This window comes from Littorina saxatilis, linkage group LG3, assembly GCF_037325665.1.
Source record: "Littorina saxatilis isolate snail1 linkage group LG3, US_GU_Lsax_2.0, whole genome shotgun sequence".
In the NCBI taxonomy this organism is placed as follows: domain Eukaryota; kingdom Metazoa; phylum Mollusca; class Gastropoda; order Littorinimorpha; family Littorinidae; genus Littorina; species Littorina saxatilis.
Window position 1 is genome coordinate 7,297,025 of NC_090247.1, and position 22,500 is coordinate 7,319,524.

General features: G+C 42.2%; 2 protein-coding genes across 7 annotated transcripts in view; one reads left to right on the plus strand and one right to left on the minus strand.

Annotated features, from left to right (window-relative positions):
* LOC138961517 (adhesion G-protein coupled receptor G6-like) overlaps nucleotides 1-22,500 on the minus strand; it is a 437,302-nt gene that overhangs the window by 223,220 nt on the left and 191,582 nt on the right. The gene's annotated exons all lie outside the window — the stretch shown is intronic.
* LOC138960820 (EGF-like domain-containing protein 1) overlaps nucleotides 1-22,500 on the plus strand; it is a 25,144-nt gene that overhangs the window by 877 nt on the left and 1,767 nt on the right. The window contains exons 3-5 of the mRNA XM_070332465.1: nucleotides 17,654-17,708; nucleotides 19,415-19,576; nucleotides 19,964-20,083. Coding sequence (XP_070188566.1) covers nucleotides 17,654-17,708; nucleotides 19,415-19,576; nucleotides 19,964-20,083 — 337 coding nt within the window. The remainder of the gene's footprint in view (nucleotides 1-17,653; nucleotides 17,709-19,414; nucleotides 19,577-19,963; nucleotides 20,084-22,500) is intronic.

Sequence of the window (22,500 nt, forward strand, 5' to 3'; positions counted from 1 at the left end):
GTGTGTGTGTGTGTGTGTGTGTGTGTGTGTGTGTGTGTGTGTGTGTGTGTGTGTGTGTGTGTGTGTGTGTGTGTGTGTGTGTGTGTGTGTGTGTGTGTGTGTGTGTGTGTGTGTGTGTGTGTGTGTGTGTGTGTGTGTGTGTGTGGCTTAGAGCAAATCTTCATAGGTCTTTTTTTTCTCAATCAAATGTGTACATTTCAAATCAACAAACTCTATCTAATATGTTCAACAACAAAAAACAAAAATTCATAACATAATTTCATTCCTAATGTTCAGCTCAGTTTCCAACAATACACCCAAATCTAACTTTTTCCCATATTTAAATTTTCCAATGGTCATTTTGGTAAATAAAATACAATAATTCACAAAATAAATATAATCATTTTCCAAACTTTCCCTAAAATAACCCAAAAATACATTTTCTTCATTCAAAATGATGGCAACATGTATTTTCTAATAAACAAAATCTGTACATAATTATTTTCCAACCCTTCATCACCCTTCATCATCTCTTGGCAACTTAAAACTTCACACTTATTCGATGTTCGTAATCCCATTTTGTTTAATAAAATATTGGTTGGATATATTCTATGCAATAATTTCCAGTGCAACAGACGTAATCTTTCTTCTTTTGTGCTGTTAACAGCCAGTAACCAGTTTCTCTTATCCAAATCAACATTATCCCCGAGTACGCAGTAGGAGGGTCCAGCAGACTTTAATTGTGTGTCTGTGTATCTGTCTGTCTGTCTGTCTCGACTTAACAGCTTATTGCTGGGAAACTACTGGGCGCAGTTCGTTCAAAAGTTGATACACTAACTTGATAATAGGTCCGATTGATCGTATTAAAACTTCATAATGTTACCTGGGACCTAAATGCGAAATATTCCACAACAAGAAGAGCAAACGCTCGATCGAGTCACTTTCGCAGTTCTGAATATTATATGAGGCATCAGATGGACAGGAAGAAATTGCTATTCACAACACAATGAGTCACGTTCACATAAACCGGTACGGTTGGCCTAGTGGTAAGGCGTCCGCCCCGTGATCGGGAGGTCGTGGGTTCGAACCCCGGCCGGGTCATACCTAAGACTTTAAAATTGGCAATCTAGTGGCTGCTCCGCCTGGCGTCTGGCATTATGGGGTTAGTGCTAGGACTGGTTGGTCCGGTGTCAGAATAATGTGACTGGGTGAGACATGAAGCCTGTGCTGCGACTTCTGTCTTGTGTGTGGCGCACGTTAAATGTCAAAGCAGCACCGCCCTGATATGGCCCTTCGTGGTCGGCTGGGCGTTAAGCAAACAAACAAACAAACAAACAAACGTTCACATAAAATTTGAGCCCGGTCACTTTTATAGTTTCCGAGAAAAGCCCAACGTTAAGTTGTGTGTTGCCGAACAGAAAAGGCTAGTTATCTCCCTTGTTTTTCTGATAACGTTCGTAAAAGGCTACAGATGTAAATACTTTGATGTAAAGAATAATCCTACAAAGTTTCAATCACATCCGATGAACTTTGTCAAAGATATAAAATGTCTAATTTTTCCTTTGACGCTGACCTGTGACCTTGAAAAAGGTCAAAGGTCAACGAAACCATCGTTAAAGTGTAGAGGTCATTGGAGGTCACGACTAAACAAAATATGAGCCCGATCGCTTTGATAGTTTCCGAGAAAAGTCCAACGTTAAGGTGGTGTCTACGGACAGACTAACACTGACCGATTACATATACACTTTTTCTCAAGTGACTCAAAAACCACTCTTAACGGTGGGAGTTTTTGCGGTGGGAGGCTGGTCGCTTTGCGAACAGCCTGAACTAAAGGGGAGACTTGGGCGGCTGAGCCGAACACGTCACGCAGTGACGAGAAAAGCATGATTTGCAAGACAGCCGACGGGTAGGGATTTGGTCTCGGCAAAGAAACTATTTGTCTCGGTGAAAGAGAGACAGAGAGCACGAGAGAGTCTATGGCCAAAGTGATCCGGGTTCGATTCCCGGCATGGGCGGTCTATTTTTTTTTAAATTATTGTTTACTATTGTTTATTATGAACGTTTTAATGTTTTATTTTACTCTATTAATTTTTGAGTCACTTGAGAAAAAGTGACTCTATGTAATCGGTCAGTGTTAGTCTGTCCGGCCGGCCGTCCGGCCGGCCGTCCGTAGACACCACCTTAACGTTGGACTTTTCTCGGAAACTATCAAAGCGATCGGGCTCATATTTTGTTTAGTCGTGACCTCTACACTTTAACGATGGTTTCGTTGACCTTTGACCTTTTTCAAAGTCACAGGTCAGCGTCAAAGGAAAAATTAGACATTGTATATCTTTTCTCGGAAACTATTAAAGCGATCGGGCTCATATTTTGTTTAGTCGTGACCTCCAATGACCTCTACACTTTAACGATGGTTTCGTTGACCTTTGACCTTTTTCAAGGTCACAGGTCAGCGTCAAAGGAAAAATTAGACATTTTATATCTTTGACAAAGTTCATCGGATGTGATTGAAACTTTGTAGGATTATTCTTTACATCAAAGTATTTACATCTGTAGCCTTTTACGAACGTTATCAGAAAAACAAGGGAGATAACTAGCCTTTTCTGTTCGGCAACACACAACTTAACGTTGGGCTTTTCTCGGAAACTATAAAAGTGACCGGGCTCAAATTTTATGTGAACGTGACTCATTGTGTTGTGAATAGCAATTTCTTCCTGTCCATCTGATGCCTCATATAATATTCAGAACTGCGAAAGTGACTCGATCGAGCGTTTGCTCTTCTTGTTTTTAATTGTGTAAAATAAAAATAAAAATTTTAATCCACGTGCACAAGACAAAAACTTTCATACTGGGGGAGCGAGCCAGTCTGAAGAGTACTCGGGTCCAGCGCCAGCGTTTTTTATCCCCGAGTACGCAGTAGGAGGGTCCAGCAGACTTTAATTGTGTGTGTGTCTGTGTGTGTGTCTGTCTCGACTTAACAGCTTATTGCTGGGAAACTACTGGGCGCAGTTCTTTCAAAAGTTGATACACTAACTTGATAATAGGTCCGATTGATCGTATTAAAACTTCATAATGTTACCTGGGACCTAAATGCGAAATAAATCACAAAAACGACTCTTAACGGTGGGCGCAATTCGCGGTGGGATAGAACTGCCGTTTGGCTCATAGAACCGCCCAGCCCGCGACACCAGGCTTTGCGTGCGTGTGCCACTGATTTCGCGTGCTGCGCAACCTAATTTTAGCACCTTAGGCATTTGAGTTCACTGGCAAAATTGTCAGTCTTGGTGGCGTAGTGGAAAGCATGCCCGCCTATGGCTAAAGTGATCCGGGTTTCATCCCGGCATGGGCGGTCTATTTTTTTTTAATTCTTGTTTACTATTGTTTATTATGAACGTTTTAATGTTTTATTTTACTCTAATCATTTTTTTAATTGTGTAAAATAAAATAATAATTTTTTTTTTAATCCACGTAAGTAGTAAATTTGAAGGGGCTTATTGTCCGTCAGGTCTTAAATGCCTATATTGGACATGAATTGGTTTATACGATTCGAGTTTTTACGCCCTCACGGCTTTTGATGTATGCGTGTTTAGGTGGTATCAGCCATCTGCACTTATGGTAGAATGACCGAGATCTTTAACGTGCCATTGTGGTGACACGGGGGTGGGAGATGGGATACCGTCTCTGGGTCTGCACATAAAGTTGACCCGTGTTGCTCTCCCGTTCTTATAGACCCCCGCTGATGCATCACACGTGCAAGCCCCCCGGCAACATGGACATTGCGGCTGGGCTCTTCTCCTTGACGTTCACAAATCCTCCTCTCCCCTCTCTTTCTAATTACGGGCCTAAGTGTTGATATCCTGCTTTACTACCCTCTCTTCCCTACCTGCCAACACTGATCCCTTTAGGCCTACCTCAAGTATCTAACATCCTCCTCCTCCACCCGCGGCTAATCTGTCTCGTTTAAATAGAGTTTATCTGACGCTGTCCGCTCTATCTAAACTCACACTTAAACTACTCACTTATCGCCCCCCCCCCCCCCGGCGCAAATCAAGAGCACACGGCGATAATCCCAAAGAAATGACACTCCTCTTTCTCTCCCTCTTATTACTTACAGTTATACTCACACACCTGCGCGCGCACACACTCACATACACCTGACACACACGCAATCACTCTCGTGCGCACATACATCACACATAGCCAAGTCATGTATTGATTTTGGGCAAATAACGAGGGCAGTTTATTCAAGAGAATACCATCTGACAATGAGAGATATCATTGTGCAGTGATAAGTCCCAAATTAGAGGTACTACTCGTTATTCAGCCCAACTAAAGACAGTATACTAGGTTAGAGGTGGGAGGTTTAGGATTGTTGTAATGTTATACATGAAGGAGTTGCCTGGGCTACATGTGATCTGTAAGATGATCTTTTGTGGCAGCTGGTCTAAGTAGCCTAAGTACGCGTTGCTTTTCCAATCCCCCATCAAGTTAAATAAGATGAGTATCTATGGCATGAAGTAAAATCAGCCTCCTGTGTTTAAGTTTAGTTGGTGTCGCATAATCTCACATTAGCGCAAAATTATGTCTTCATATTCACCCAAATGAAAAATACTTGCTCATACAATATTCAAGGGATTGCCTTGATTTTACTTCACCCCATAGATATCACTTCTAGCTGTGATCATACCAAATTTTAAGTGTGTATGTCTAAAAGTGTACACATTATGGCGTCCCAACCCAGCACAAATGACGATTTTCGTCAAAATCGGCAACAGAAAACTGTAATGATAATGAACATGAAACTTATAGTCTTGAGTCAATGACCACCTGGCAGGTATGGATTGCCTTCCCTCTCTGCTTGGTCTTCATCTCTTCTTGTAATGTCTTATTTATGTGCATCTGACTGCTGTTTCCAACAGGAGTGGAAGGTTTATTACGCCGCAAAAGGTTTGTAGTTCTGCCAAATCCCCCCCAATACAGCGCACGATGGTTCACTGAGTGTACTTGTAGATTGCCTGCAGGTATGTGGGGACATGAAGGGAACAACTGCTGTCTGTCACAAATTCACGTGGATTTTCACAGTGGAATGCAAACCCACTACCTAGCCCTTTCCTGCTAACTTCAAATAGTGTTACAGTGCCATGGCAAAAAGCACACAAAAGCTGTGACGCAATGTTTGCATTCAAAATGCTTATGTCCACCATCCTATACCCCCCAATATCTTGATCAAGTGTCTCTTCTTTTTCTAAAGTGTCACTGTCACTTAGTGTCAGTGCCATTTACTTCATCATTGTCACTCGAATCATCTTTCATAATATCGTAAATGCTGTGGAGCTTTACCTGAGAGCGAGTGAGCGTGGCAGCATTTTCCCCTGGGGTGGTACCCTGTACTAGTGTCAGTTCTGGCAGCGTTTTCTATGACAGAACTTTGCCTGTTTTCAGTCACGGTTTTCACCCTCCTCAGTGCTCACTCCCTCTCACTCTCAGTAAGACCCGCTTCATCTTGGGACACTTTCTGGTGCTTATTGCCACAAAAAACTCTCTTCTATAACCTTTTTTCTGTCAGAAGACATCTTGTTCGCTGGAAGAAGTCGTAGGGGTCACAAATCCAACCAAATTGTATTCAATAATGAACTGGGAGCTTCTCACACATGTAGGCAGCCATTGCAGTGCAAGGGGGAGCACTCGTGTAGCCGAAAACCAAGAAGCAAAGAGCCGGAGTAGCTCGTTATTTTATGAAAACGCACCGCACAAAAGAAAAGTGTCATTTTCAAGACACATTTTACTTTGTTTACCATCTTTGACATCAAATAACACAAAAAGTAAGGTAGAACAAAAATGTAAACTGCACAAGAAACTAGAGACATTATTCTATTTAATAGGTATCATGCTGATTGTGAAAGAAAAAAACCGATTTTTCACAAGAATCTAGGTAGGTCTAGTGCCTTAAACCGGGGCCTCGCTGCTGTGTGCCATTTTATTTCTATGCCCAGTGGCAAGCATAGCCCTTGATGCTGATTTTTAGACCACCTGTGCTTGCTGACCTCTTACTATGTTTTCGCTGTTGTTGTGAATTTTATTTCTTTTAAGTCGTGAGATCTCCCGACTCTGCTTCTACCTTACCTTTTAGTCCTGAGTTGCTAAACCGTTTTTTTTTGTTTTTTTTTAATAGCCCTGGTGCTTTTGCAAACAAACAAACAAATAGCCCTGGTGCTGTACTGGCCGATATATTGGTGGCCTGTCTCGTACTCTGTGTGTCTTGTCTCCGTCTGCTGTGTACAGATTTCATGGTGACAACTGTCCTTGTTGGAATGTGAGTGTAAAATAGCCATATGAACAACACAGAGCTCTGCAATTTGTAATTACTCCTTTATGGCGGATTTGCCAATGGATTCAACCCGGTTGGGTGAGAAAGACTGGTGGAGCCTTGGCGACCAATCTGATATGTCCGGTACCTCGGTCGACTCTAGCGACAAACGGCAACACTCCAAACCACAACAACAAGGAACTTAGTCGATAAATATCGACAGGGGGCGGACAAATGGTTTACATGTGAAATGTGTGTATATGGGTGTGGGTCTGAAACAAACAAACAAACAAACAAACCATGTGAACCCCCCCCCCCCCCTCCCACCGCTCGCGGGCTGAACGACTGACGTCACATGTCGCTTCGGTCTTTTCCAGAAGAACACCGCGTGTACATAATACACAATTCGATCGCGTAGCACTGCCAATGCCCTTTTTCGCAACGAAAACCGTGCTGCTGTTTCTTGTGTGTTAAATCTGAAAGCAATATAAGTGAACGAACAATTGAAAACTGATATCACGTTACTAAACTCCCAAAAGTAATAAATTACTTCTGACTGCGGTACACAATACATTTTCAAAGCAATTTTTATTATTTTCAAGACATAAAAAAATACAACGGAAGAAAAATGCAAGCAATAACAATTTTTTTAAAGTACAGACTAAATACTGAAGCTCTCTATTTCTCTTTAGTATGTTGGATTCAGGTGTACTTACTCACAGTTGCAGACAGATACAGATTCAAACACGTGTCGAGCGTAAAACAAAAAGTGAAACTAGAGAATAACATGAACCTGAAAACTTTTAAAATATTTGTACCCAGCACCAAATGAGATTATTGTAAAAAAAAAATGTAATACAAAGTGTGTGTGTTCTACATAGACAGGAGAATCCACATAGCAACAGAAAACATGCTTGTAAATCACTGAGCACCAATGTAGCTAACTTTGCCCGTCTCACACCTTGTTAATGTTAGTGTCACTGGTACGCAACCTGTTCTTCATGCTCTACTCTTTCCACCCGCGCTGCACTTTGTCCATCATTGACATTGTCCTCAGCTTGTGGTGAACTCGGATTTAAAAAAAAAAGCAGGACAGCATTTTCGAAAACATCTTCTCGCACTTTCAAAGAAATGTCAAATGCATAAACTGTGTCATAAAAAAGCACAGGCACTGTATCATTGGTTTGGCACTGTTGCAGAAAGTCCTTGTCATCAGCTTTCATTTTGGCAGAGCAAGCGACACCCACAGTCCGACGAAAAATGTCCTGCATGTCAAGGAACATTTGCACAATGTTGTCTTTGACAAATGTCAGTCCTCCTCGGTTAAGCACCGTTGTCATGTCAGTTGAAGAATCACAATCACTTTCTGACAGCTCACTGAACCTCAGTGCTTCTAAACAGCGCAGTTTCTCGTATCTGTATGCACCTTTCTTGAGGCCCCAAACTTTCTTTTTTTAGTTTCTTCACCACACTCCCAGCAACATACCTGATCACATCCTTCCTCACACACTGGCACCGGTCGGTCATTCGCGTTGTGTTCCTGTTTGCACCCATAGGTTGCTTCGACCAGCCTTTCAAACATCCTGAGGCAAATGGAAGCTGATGCATGAGTCGACTTGGTGACCTCTGTAATGCTTGCATGGCTTGCGTAGTACAATGAGTGAGCCTTTTTCTTGGCCGCGTTCCGGAACTTCCCTCGTAGACCAAGGCATGACTCAAACACCTGAAGTTTGTCCCGAAGAACAGCACCTGTCAAACAGACCACAAAGTCTTACACTTGAACACATACAATAGAACCACCTTTGTATTACCTCAAACAATCTGAGAAAGCGGTTCTTTAAAAGGAGGCAGTCTTAAAATGAAGGAAAATTTACAGAAGTTATGCACAGACAAACTGACAAAATAAGGTCTTAAAAGGTAGGGATTATCAAATTGGGGGGGGGGGGGGGGGGGTGGTCCACTGTGTATATATATATATGAGACTGTGCCAAAAGGTCAGGTGTCATGTCTACTGTCCCGAAAGACACACGATTGCTGACATTTCACCATTGCCAACAGAATAAACAAATAAGAAATAGGTAGAAAATGAATGTGAAAACTGACTTTAATTGTTGATCAGTATTTTCTATACCACTAACAAATAATCTACTTGCACATAGCTGTTTGGCAAATGTATGTTGCATGGGACACACTGACATGAAAGTGGAAGATGTTTTTCCCTCTAGAGAAACTACATATCAAGTTACACTTTTTGTGCTCTTCCATTCCAGTTGGCAATCAATTGTTAACGCATGTTATTAGAAAAAATAGAACGAAAACAGATTAGATAGAATGAAAAATGTACTGGTGATGTCATTTGGGACATACTGACATGAAAACGTCACCTTTTGGCACAGTCTCATATATATACAATAATAGATTTTTTATTAGTCCATATCTTGGGATAATTCCCTGCCTCGTATAACTTTAAAAGAAAGGCAAACACACACACCATTGTATCCAAAAAGAACACTTGCACATTGACAAGCTTCATATTGATTGATTGAAGTCTGGAATGTGTACGCGAATGATCAACAATAATTACACGTATGCTGTCTTGTTCCTTTGTATGTCTGTCATGTCTGGATGTGGATGTGAGCGTGAACAAGCAATGGATTCGTACAACGATATTGAGACCACACCGGTTCCATGTTGGGCAGAAGTAGAAGTGTATTTATTCTTCTCTATTCCACAAGAGCTCCGCAAGGGCAACAATCAAACATGGTAATGAACAACGATAAGGAGTTGTCTCCCATAGACCATTAGCTTATCGTTACATCTCCCTTTCTTTTAAAAGTTAAAAGAATCAACTTTATAAAATCATTATTCTTTTAACTCCTTTTGACGCAAGTTCAACTGTAACCAAATGTCTTCCTGGCTTTTATCATAATCTAACTCAAATAATATTCAAGGCGTAGATCTTCCAGTTCAACGCATGCACATACTCTTGTCAGTGTTCAGTCTCTAGAAATTGTCATTGACAGTCAGTATAATTCTCGATTATTCTTGCATACAGTTAATAATTAAACTTGAACTGAAGATCCTTGAATTCTGCTGAAGAATACCGAAATCTGGATACCATCCAACACACAGAATAACTAAACATTTTGCAATCATTGCAAAATTAACTACACAGATTTGCTTTCACAGCAACACAAGCACATTTTTTTGCTTTCACAGCAACACAAACACAATTTATTTGCTTTCACAGCAACACAAAATCACTCCTGCAGGAATCGGGCAGGTTTCACTACTGCTCTCCCACTGCGAGTGTGGTATCTGCCTGAAGATGGCTGATGCTCTGTCGGCTCATCTGGAGGTGGAGATTCATCTGGCGCTGGTGTTGGCGTCTGCTGTGGCTCTGGTGAATGACGTAGCGCATCAGGAACGATGACTGGACCTGATGTGTTGTTGGTCTCACCGGCACTGTCGTTGGAGCTTCTGTAGCGCAGGTGTCTTCTGTTGCGTCGAAGAGGTCCCTTGTCTGTCTGTACCAGGTAGGATCTCGGCGCGACCATCTTCGTCACCTCGCCAGGCAGCTTCCATCCTTTCTCACCATCGTGTTTGATGAGAACTGGGTCACCGGGTTGAAGTTCCGGCAACTGCTGTGCACCGCGATGTCTATCGTGGTGAAACTTCTGTTTCGCTTTGAAGGCCTCGTCCTTCACTCGTAGCTGGTCATGGTTGACTGTACGCGGAGTGAAGTTTGCAGGAAGCGACGGTAACGTTGTCCGTAGCCGCCTCCCGAACGCAAGCTCAGCTGGGCTCGCGCCTAGCTCTGGAATTGGCGTTGCTCTGTACGTCAGAAGAGCAAGAAAGATGTCATCTTGCCTGAGGATAGCTTTGGCGGTATCCACTGCTCTTTCCGCTCCCCCATTGGCCTGCGGGAATCGTGGACTACTCGTCTGCTGCTGAAAGTTCCAGTCTGATGCAAATTTTCTGAACTCTTCAGATGTAAACTGTGTGCCATTGTCCGAGACTACTGATTCTGGAATCCCGTGGTGTGCAAATGAGTTCTTCATCTTGCAGATAACGGCGTAAGCTGTGGTACTCGACAGATATGCTATGTCAATGTATCTCGAGTAGTAGTCTTTCATGACAAGGTAGTGTTTTCCCTGAAACTCAAGTAAGTCTACACCGATCTTCTGAAAAGGACGATCAGGTAACTCTGTCGGCAAGAGTGGTTCACTCGGTTGCGACGGTCGTTTCTCGAGACAATGTCTACATGCCGCGACTCTGTCCTGAATGTCCTTACTGATACGTGGCCACCACACTGATTGGTTTGCACGCTCTCTGCACTTGTTTATTCCTTGATGTCCATCGTGGATTCTGTCGAGAATCTCTTTGCGCATGGAAAACGGAATAACAATACGATCACCTTTGATCAAAAGTCCATCACAAACACTGAGCTCCCCTCGGATTGCGAAGAAGTCTCTTGCTGCAAGCATCACATCTTGCTTGTACTCAGGCCATCCTGCAACAGTGTAATCGAAGGCAGTCTTGAGGTTGACGTCCTTGGCCGTCTCTTCTCGGATCTGTTTCAGCTTAGTGTCCGATACTGGCCATGAAGCATACACTACGCTTACGTGTGAACTGATGTCTTCCGTGCGACTAGTATCTGCTTCTGTTGATGCTGGACTACGTGAGAGTAGGTCTGCTACGACCATATTCTTTCCTGCAGTGTACTCAGCGATGGGCTTATATCTCATGAGCCTCATCAACATCCGTTGACAGCGTAGTGGAGTTTCTGACAAGTCTTTGTTGTTTATCAGGGTGACTAGAGGTTTGTGGTCTGTGATGAGTCTGAACGTATCTAATCCCATGAGAAATTTGTCAAATTTCTCGCAGGACCACACTGAAGCAAGGCACTCTTTTTCGATTTGTGCGTATCGTGTTTCTGTTTGTGAAAGTGTTCGTGAGCAAAACGCAACGGGTCGAAGACCTTCTTCATGCTCTTGCAACAGGACACCTCCGATGCCATAGGAACTTGCGTCAGCGCTTACGACTGTTGGTTTCGTCGGATCGAAGAACGCTAGTGTTGGCGCTGAAGTCAGTAGCTCCTTGACTCTGGTGAACGCTGAAGCTTGTGCGTGTCCCCACAACCATGCTGTTTCCTTGACCAACAGGCTGTTCAGCGGCTGTAGCACAGTGGAAAGATGTGGCACATACCTTCCCAGGTAGTTCACCATACCTAAGTAACGTCTCAGTTCTTCGACGTTCTCAGGCTCCTTCATCTTGACGATCGCTTCAACTTTGCTCTCATCTGGCCTCACTCCATTCTCGCTGATCACGTGACCAAGAAATTTCAGTTCTGTTTTCTTGTACTCGCACTTGTCTTCATTCAGCTCTAGGCCTACCTCTTTCAGTCTTTGGAAGACTCGCTTCAAGAGCTTGTCATGCTCTTCATTTGTTGAGGTATGTAGCATGATGTCATCATAGTAACAGATAACACCCTCTATGTCCCCGAGTATCTCTGTCATTATTCTTTGAAAGATCTCTGGAGCTGACGAGATACCGAAAGGTACTCTTTTCATGTAGTATCTACCAAACGGCGTTATGAAGGTAGTCAGTTTGGCGCTGTCTTCATGAAGAGGAATTTGCCAGAATCCGGAACGAGCGTCTAATCTTGAGAAGACCTTGGAACCCTCCAGCCGTTGAATGGTTTCATCCACTGTCAGAATCATGAAACGTTCTCTTTCTACGTTCTGGTTGAGTTTCTTCAAATCCACACAGATTCTCACATCTCCCGACGGCTTGACAACTGGAACCATAGGCGACACCCATTCTGTTGGTTCTTTCACCTCTTCTATCACACCGTTGTCCTTCATTCTTTTCAGTTCTTTCTCTACCTTCCCTAAAAGAGGAATAGGGACGCGTCTAGCTGTAGACACACTGTATGGAACCGCATTCTCTTTGAGCTTAATGCGCACAGGTTCACACTTCACTGAACTGAAAATCTCGCAGACTCGCTTCACAAAGTTCATCTCTGTAGCACTTTTTCTGCTGAGTAAACACTCTGTATCGTGTTTTACGACGAACACTGTCAGACACACATCACCTACTTTGGTCTCAAACTGTCCAAGAACTTGAAGTCTCCCTCCAGGACTGTTCAGCACCAGCTTTGTTTTCTTCAACTTGGGTGGTGTTTTGAGACTGTGATATGTCTTAGAACTGATAACGTTGACATCAGCACCTGTGTCGATCTTGAAAGTAAGCTGCTGACCGCACACTGTGAGGTTCTCTCTCCAGGGACTTTCATCACTATTCACTGAGTCAATGAAATATTCCTGTGGTTTGCTTGAACTTTCACTAGTTTCAGTTTCTTTCTGAGCGTTGACTCGACTAACAGTCTTGGACTTGCAACACCTTGCAAAATGTGAAAGTTTTTGACACTTGTGGCATTTCTTTCCTTTAGCCGGACACTCAGAGTCTTTGTGTACAGTACTACACTTAGTACACTTTTTCTTGTCATTCCAAGCACCTGTGTGTCTTGGGTTTGCGTGTTTCTTGAACTTCCATTTCTGGTCTCTGTTGGTGGAATCAACTGAAGCTGTAGCACCACTAGTACTCTGTCTCTGTTCTTTGAGCTGTTGAGTCACTTGTTCGTGCTGTCTTGCAATCCTCATAGCTTTCTGTAGATCTAGATCACTCTCCAGTTGTAGCTTTTGTGACAGTTCTTTGTCTACAACACCAAGCACTAACCTATCTCGAATCGTGGTTTCTTTCTCAGCAAACTCAGCGTATTCAGATAGATCGTACAATGCTCGTATGTACTGTTCGACACTCTCTTCTTCCTTCTGTTCACGTCTGTGAAATTTGGCGCGCTCATGTATAACGTTTTTCTTTGGCAGAAAGTACTCATTGAACTTTTCCAGCACTACGTCATATTTCTTGCTATCTTCTGCATTCAGGTTAAACTGCGAGAATATTTTCTCTGCCTCATTACCCATACTATAGATGAGTGAACTGACCTGAATTTCTCCATCTTCTTTCATCAACTTTGATGCTACTCGATAGCGTCCGAAGCGTTGGCGCCATTCTGCCCAACCGGCCGGTCTCACAAAGTCAAAGTTTGCAGGTGGTTTGAACGCCATCTCTACTCACTATGTACTTGACCCTATTCTAGACACCATGTCTTGTTCCTTTGTATGTCTGTCATGTCTGGATGTGGATGTGAGCGTGAACAAGCAATGGATTCGTACAACGATATTGAGACCACACCGGTTCCATGTTGGGCAGAAGTAGAAGTGTATTTATTCTTCTCTATTCCACAAGAGCTCCGCAAGGGCAACAATCAAACATGGTAATGAACAACGATAAGGAGTTGTCTCCCATAGACCATTAGCTTATCGTTACATATGCCATACAGGGAGCACTGTTTACTTGTCATGTATATATGACAGCTTATTCTCAGCGTAACTGAATAACTTGAAATTTAAACTTGAAATTGTTTTACATTATAAGCAAAAGTGAAAACACTACTCCAACAAAATTGTATTCATTCATACAGTGTTTCCCTAAACACTTACAGTCCAAGGTTTTAACATGGCTTCACAGATCAGCTGACAGGCATTCATTTTCTGCAATCTCACTGCACACCTCTTCCAAAAGTGTAACTGTCACCTGTTGACATTTAAAAACACATGTAAATGTACACACAGTGACACAATAAAAAATCATGCGTAATGAGAATTATCCAAAAATATTATATGATGCACTGGTGTCAAATGTGTTATGGTATTTTATGTTATCACAGAATCTAAGTCTTGAAAAATACACATGTTCACACAAAAATATGGCAAATACCACATGAGACTGAAATATACACAAATCTGCAGTAACTTGACTGAGAAATCACAAGCGGGTGTAGTTGTAGGCATCACAATCACAAGACAAACAAATTCTGCCTTTATGTTTAATATTTTTCAACAATAAATGTTGCAAATGTAACGAATAACTTCTCACCTTTTGTGAAATAATACTTTGAGCTTGACACACTTCTGACTGTACAGGGGTTTTCATCAACAACAAAAGTGGTGCTTGCTTCCTGAAACAAAATTATTCAATGATGAAAAGAACTGAATGTGGCAGTGTTCAAAGTGATATTCAAACTTGTATACAACTATCAGTACCTATACTGTAAAACGAGAAGGCTATTGGCATGCTCGTCAATCAGTATGTGTCATTCAGTGTTTTGTGCTGTGACAATGAAATGCAATCAATGCAAGTTCTTGTAGTCTAGAAATAAATACAACAATAATTTCAATTGAAACCACAAACTAGTCAAATAAATTGTGTAAATAGTTGGACAAAGAGATGCTTATTAACCCAGGGAAATAACAGGATTTCTTAGCAAAACTTTCCCAACCCAATTACCTGATTCAGTCCGGCTTTTCTGCTTTTAACACTTACTTTCAGTTTCACTAGAATATATCACAACTACAAGAATAACAATGGAACAGGAATGAGATTTTGTTTTGTTTTTGTAAACTACATCAGGATTTAACTAGTTTGGAAGCTCTGCTTACATACAAAATACAGACAGTGACGTTCAATCGTGGTGGCTGATCAGTGCACTGACTGAGACGGACGATTCGATTTGATCGCTTCACCACGCCTTTCCAACTATGTGCTCCCATACAGTTTTGGTAGATACATGCTTGTGCAAGTATGTTATTAGTATTACCAATATGAATCTTATTTTTCTTTCGATGGTCAGTTTTACTCACCTCTGTAACGGCAGTCACCTCTGCGAATGCTGTCGAAGAATCTAACCGAAAGTAAACATTCTGGGAATCTACGCGCATCGGCCTTGACGCAAGTTCAATACTGAGCCAATGAGCGCGGGGCGAAGTTGGCGATCCAGTCTATCTCTGTTGAGGCCTTGCAAGGTTTTGAAAGCAACAATAATTATTGTAGTTCTCTAAGACTTTATTTCTGTTTGATTTGTAATATGTTGGGAAGACATATTTATCAATTGATCAACAAAATAAAACATAATAAAAAACGACACAACGTACGTACATTGTTAAAATTATTATTGGCCAACGTTGAACATTTAACGAAGGCCTCAATCTTCCCGCACCGTAGACCAGATTAGTAGGTGCTTGATTTTGGTATTTTGATTTTACATAACATTAAACCTTTCTTGGGGTTCATGGTCATGGCAACAGCCATAATAATATTATATCATGTATAATATTACATTTCAGCATATTTGAATTACATGTCATCATACCAAACTGTCATACATTTTTATTCCTACATCATCATTCTGATTGATCACAACCAAACCTACTATCAGTGGACACATCCAAATGTAAGCGCCTGTTCTTGACAACTTTTAATCGATCTAAAAATAGCAACTTGCTGGGTCCTTTGCCGCCAACAGACACTGTTTGGCCTGTAGGTAAAATGTACAATGTATTTTCTGATTTGTGCACAAAAGCTTTTTTTCTTTTTTCTTTTTTTTAACATAACAATGTTTAATGTCACTGTATGTTTAAAAGACCATGGTCATATTTGTAAAAAAAAATTTAAATTAGAAAATAAATAACATTTTGGTTCATGATTTTTCCTACACCTGTGCTGAAAATAAGAAATAAAAATGTCGGTATATAAGTCACTCAAATACAGCTAGGTATGAATGGCTCGGTTTGAGTTTGTTGCAGTTGACCCTGCACAATGCGACGTATCATGTTTTTGTTGAACAATTTCACAACTTCCTGTGTTACACAAACTCTGTGATGACCAATTTTGACGTCACCCCTCCCATAGGGTGACGGATTTCACAACTTTCTACAGATGAACAATGTTGCCTTCATCCCTCCCATAGGGTGACGGATGTCACAACTTCCTGTGTACACAAACTGATGACGTATTTCACAACAAAATGGCGCTGCCCATGGTCAACCTCTAAACTATCCGTATAGAATGGGGGCGTCCTCGCCCCCATAATAAACACCAGAATGATAAAACAAAAGGCAACTCGTTAAAACTATTAAATGCATCAATGTCTAAAACACGAAAGACTCAAATATAAGATACACAATTCTCTAGAATTGTTTATTAAAACTGAAACCGACCTGCTCAAAGTAAACCATACCCACCCCCTCCCTACCCACCCCCAACCCTCCTCCTACACTAAATACTAATTATTTCTACTCTTAACTTCCCAACTACACGACTGCAGTTACGACAGGCCCGGCTGAAAAACTTCCGAACAATAGCCGACTCTCACGACCAGTGTAACGACTAAACCGACTAGCTCACGACTGTCCTAACGACAAATCAGACTGCCCTAACGACAAATCCGAACAAAACTATGCTACCGACAAATCCGACCACCCTTACGAGTCTTCCGACTACCGTTACGACTAATCAGAATCGCCTTACGACTAAACCGACACGCTTACGACAACCACCCGACAAATTTCTATTCGTCTGAGTCGGGAGGCTCTTCCGACTGTTTTGAAAATTTCAAAACAGTCTGAAGGGCCTTCCGAACTAACCGACTTTTCAAAAACAAAATTGCTAATTCTCACGAACTCTCCGACCTCTTCCGATTTCCAGCCGACTACCTAAAGTCGGGTGACATTCGTAGATGTGAGACCGAGGCATTAGACAATCAACGTAATCTCTTGTGGAAGAAAACGTCTGTCACACGACCAAGTCGGAATAGCAGGTAATATTACACACACTGTTTACGCTGACACCCCACATGCAGCTTGAAAAAAAACCCATCGGTAGCTGTAAATCAAGAAGACTTATTTACAATCGGCAATTTCAGTTTTGTCAGGGTCTGTTACAGTTTTAAATGAAATCTTGGGATCTGTTTTCCGCGTCTATTCCAAAAATACACGTGTTTGTTTGGAGGAAAAACCTAAAAATACCCATTTCAAATGCTAAATTTCAACAACTTCTGACGGGCAGGACCCTCCTCACTCCGTTGGTCAGTCGCTGTCTCATTTTGGTAGCCCCTCCCTCTCATACACGTAGTCAAACCCTGGTGTGTGTGTGTGTGTGTGTGCGTGTGTGTGTGTGTTTGTGTGTGTGTGTGTGTGTGTGTGCGTGCGTGTGCGTTTGTGTGTGCGTGTGTGTGTGTGTGTGTGTGCGTGTGTGTGTTTGCGTGCCGGCGTCTGCGTGCGTGTGTGTGTGCATGTGTGCGCGTGCGAACTCGTGTGTGTGTGTGTGTGTGTGTGTGTGTGTGTGGAGAAAGAGCAGGAGGAGGAAGGGGTAACTGAAAGTAAACCTGTCAACCTATATTTATGTATCGGGATTCGTTTTTGTTTTGTTTCGATTTTTTATCTTCTTCTTTCTTCCTTTCAGACGATGACGCAATACACTGTCACTTCGCTGTTTGTGCTGCTAGTGGCACTGTCAGGTAAAATTAGCACTGACTTGTGAAGAAAGAAGGCGTTCAGTAGTTCTCTGAAAATCTTTTAATAAATGTGTCCAAGTTAAGTACACGTATATGTCATATGTTTGATTTGAATGATGTATGGTTTTGCTCTTTTTTCAATCGTTGTCTTTATGTCTCTGTGATGAAAGCAATGAACCGGCACGGTTGGCCTAGTGGTAAGGCGTCCGCCCCGTGATCGGGAGGTCGTGGGTTCGAACCCCGGCCGGGTCATACCTAAGACTTTCAAATTGGCAATCTAGTGGCTGCTCCGCCTGGCGTCTGGCATTATGGGTTTAGTGCTGGGACTGGTTGGTCCGGTGTCAGAATAATGTGACTGGGTGAGACCTGAAGCCTGTGCTGCGACTTCTGTCTTGTGTGTGGCGCACGTTATATGTCAAAGCAGCACCGCCCTAATATGATCCTTCGTGGTCGGCTGGGCGTTAAGCAAACAAACAAACAAACAAGTCGCGTAAAGCGAAAATACAATATTTAGTCAAGTAGCTGTCGAACTCACAGAATGAAACTGAACGCAACGCAACGCAACGCAGCAAGACCGTATACTCGTAGCATCGTCACTCCACCGCCCGTGGCAAAGGCAGTGCCCGTGGAATTGACAAGAAGAGCGGGGTATTCGTTGCGCTGAGAAGGATAGCACGCTTTTCTGTACCTCTCTTCGTTTTAACTTTCTGAGCGTGTTTTTAATCCAAACATATCATATCTATATGTTTTTGGAATCAAGAACCAACAAGGAATAAGATGAAAGTGTTTTTAAATTGATTTCGAAAAAAAAAATTGATAATAATTTTTATATATTTAATTTTCAGAGCTTGTTTTTAATCCGAATATAACATATTTATATGTTTTTGGAATCAGCAAATGATGGAAAATAAGAAAAACGTAAATTTGGATCGTTTTATAAATTTTTATTTTTTTTTACAATTTTCAGATTTTTAATGACCAAAGTCATTAATTAATTTTTAAGCCACCAAGCTGAAATGCAATACCGAAGTCCGGGCTTCGTCGAAGATTACTTGACCAAAATTTCAACCAATTTGGTTGAAAAATGAGGGCGTGACAGTGCCGCCTCAACTTTCACGAAAAGCCGGATATGACGTCATCAAATACATTTATCAAAAAAATGAAAAAAACGTTCGGGGATTTCATACCCAGGAACTCTCATGTCAAATTTCATAAAGATCGGTCCAGTAGTTTAGTCTGAATCGCTCTACACACACACACACACACACACACAGACACACAGACACACGCACATACACCACGACCCTCGTTTCGATTCCCCCTCGATGTTAAAATATTTAGTCAAAACTTGACTAAATATAAAAATGAAAGCAATGCAATGTTGTGCCGAAAGAAAAAAAAATCAATATTTATGTATTATGATTTGTTGGCATTTTTTTCCCTATCTAATCTTATTTTGTTTAATCTTATCTCATTTTGTCTTGCCTGTCTTGTCAATTGTCTTGTCTTGTCTTGTCCTTGTCTTGTCCTTGTCTTGTCCTTGTCTTGTCTTGTCTTGTCTTGTCCTTGTCTTGTCTTGTCTTGTCTTGTCAATTGTCTTGTCTTGTCTTGTCCTTGTCTTGTCCTTGTCTTGTCCTTGTCTTGTCTTGTCTTGTCTTGTCTTTTTGGGAATACGTTTACCTTAACCTACCCCTTTAATCGTTCAACAGGAGCATTGTCCCAGACCCCTCCGACCGGAAAATTTTTCGACTGTCGACGCAAAGGTATCAGCTGTACCGACGGTACCTGTGACACGGCTATGGGCACGGCGTGTACCTGTGATGCCTCCTTCACCGCCATTCTGGACTACAACTGTGTGGCTGATGCTGACGGTAAGGAGTAGAATATTAGAGAATACTACATGGCTTGCGGTGTCGTACCAGATTTACACGAGTTGTTTTTGCTAGTTCGCCGTTTATAATGCTAATGCTCAGAAATAAATGTAAATAAGATTGAAAAGTCACCCCACTCCATCCCACACAAAACAAGAAACAAGCTTTTTGTTATACTGTAACACTCCTCGTAAACACACAACTAGATTCCAGTAGCTTTTGATATATACCACTGTTTCGCTAATGACTTTGGGAGAAACATTACTGGCATTGTGTGTTTCTGCTTTGATTGTTTCTTAGTTTGGTTATTTTTCTGTTTGTTTTTGTTGTTGTTGCTTGCTTGTGTATTTCGTTGGTGCGTCATTCACATGTTTTCTGTACTTTTAGAGGGCACGCCCTGCACTGACCCTTCCATCTGTCTAAATGGCGGCGAGTGTCGAGAAGACGACGGTAATCGCTGTTACTGTCCACAACTCTACACAGGCGATGTCTGCGAACTGCCGAGAAGTAAGTTTTGATTCAAGCTAAGCATTTCAAATCTTTATATATATATATATATTTTATATATATCAAATATAATATAAATATCAATGGGTGGTGTGTGCGTGCGTGCGTGCGTGTATGTGTGTGCATATATATAAAATAGGCCAGTCACTAGCGAGAGGTGTGTCCGAAACACGCTGACAAGGAGCACGTGTAGAAAGCTTGCCTCACTAAAAGCAGAATGACACCACCTATTGATATTTATCTATATATATATACGACTTGTGTCTGTCTGTGTGTCTGTGTGTGTGTGTGTGTGTGTGTGTGTGTGTGTGTGTGTGTGTGTGTGTGTGTTTGATCGCCATGCACGGCCAAAGTTCTCGATGGATCTGCTTCAAATTTGGTGTCCATATTCAGATACACCCTGCACACAATTTGTTCGATGAGATATTTCAATACGTGCTCTCAGCGCGCAGCGCAAATTGATTTTGGTTTTTTTTTTTCGGGATCAAGTACCATAACTCTTCCTTATCTTCTCCGTGTTTTCAGCGTTTACCTCTCTTCCTTCGTATGGTGCAGTACGGAATTAGGGGCATCTTCGGATATTCCCGGCGTTCTGTTACTATTTTTAGAAGGTCACCGCAGTGTCCAGAACGCTTTCCTTGGACCCGTAAGTTGTCCTCACTGTAAAAGTGCAAAGGTCGAATCAATTTATAGCCACGCGAAAAATACACTGTCATCTACCTCTCTATATATATACGGCTTCTGTGTGTGTGTGTGTGTGTGTGTGTGTGTGTGTGTGTGTGTGTGTGTGTGTGTGTGTGTGTGTGTGTGTGTGTGTGTGTGTGTGTGTGTGTGTGTGTGTTTGTGTGTGTCTGTAGAAAACACCCGTGGACTGTAGAGTTCTGTTAGTGATGTGGTATGGCTGCTTTTCTGAGTCTGTATGTTCTGACCTTCCTCTGATAAGCCATAACAGACTAAAAAGGGCTTAGAGATAAGCTCTAAGGGGTTAGAGATAAGCTCTAAATGTCTCATTCCTGTGTGAGTGGATTTCGCCTCCAAAGGTGATTATGGTGATTCGGCACTCGATCACATTCGGCGTCGTCAACATGAATGGGACTCGACATGATATGATCATGAATGGTCACTGAATCATTTTCGTGCTGTTCCCATTCCACGAATCTGGGAGGGACCTAAGCTTGGAGGATCCATGGTTCGGTTCATTCAAACGGGGGGGCGGGAGTGACAGGGAGACTACCGCCGCCCTTCACAGCAGACTCTGCAGAGTTGTGCGCCTTAGAAGTTGTGAGATATTTATAGCTCTTTATAGCTCGCAAAGCAACACCTGTGGATTGTAGAGTTCTGTTTGTGATATTGTAGATATTCTGCATCAAATTTGGTGGGCATAATCAGGTGGACCCCGGGCACAAACTGGTGGATACAAACCGGCGATGCCGGGTATTCCTCTAGTATTAAATTCTGGAAAAAGTAGTGCTTAGTCAGCTTCTCTCCCACCTTAAAACCAACAACCTCTGCAACCCTCTTCAGTCAGCGTATAGGGCTGGCCACAGCACCGAGACTGTTTTGCTTCGTGTTGTGAATGACATTCTTTCTGCTCTGGATAATGATGACCTATCAGTTCTGCTTCTCTTGGATAACTCAGCTGCGTTCGATACGATCGATCACTCTGTTCTGCTCTCTCGTCTCGAATCTGTTTTTGGCATTCACTCTACCGCTCTTCACTGGTTTAGTTCATATCTACAGGGCCGTAGTCAGTATGTGTCTGTCAATAATCTCTCATCTCCTCCATCTCCTCTCTGTTTCGGCGTTCCCCAGGGATCAGTTCTAGGCCCAGTTTTATTTGTACTATACACCACTCCTCTCTCTGCCGTCATCAAGCAACACGCAGTCAATCACTACCTCTTTGCAGACGACACACAACTCCAACAAGCATGCAAGCCTACAGAAATCCAAGCGGTGACGCACACTCCCCAAAACTGCACTTCAGATATTAAATCATGGATGACAAACAATATGCTCAAGTTAAATGATGACAAGACTGAATTTCTTCTTTTCTCTGGAGCTTCCTGTTCGACCACTTCCCTTCCAGCCTCCATCACAGTAGGTTCTAGTGACATTTCTCTCTCTGATAGTGCTAGGAATCTTGGGTTCATCATGGACTCCCACCTCTCAATGAAACAACACATCAAAAAAGTCTGTCAGACATGTTACTTTGAGATCAGAAGAATAGGTTCCATAAGAAAATTTCTCACTGTTGATGCCACTAAAACTCTCGTTACATCCTGCATTCTGTCCAGATTAGATTACTGCAACTCCCTTCTCATAGGCTGCCCTGACTCCACTCTCCAACCCTTGCAAAAAGTACAACACTCTGCTGCACGTCTCATTTTCAGAGCACAGCATCGACAACCCTGCACTCC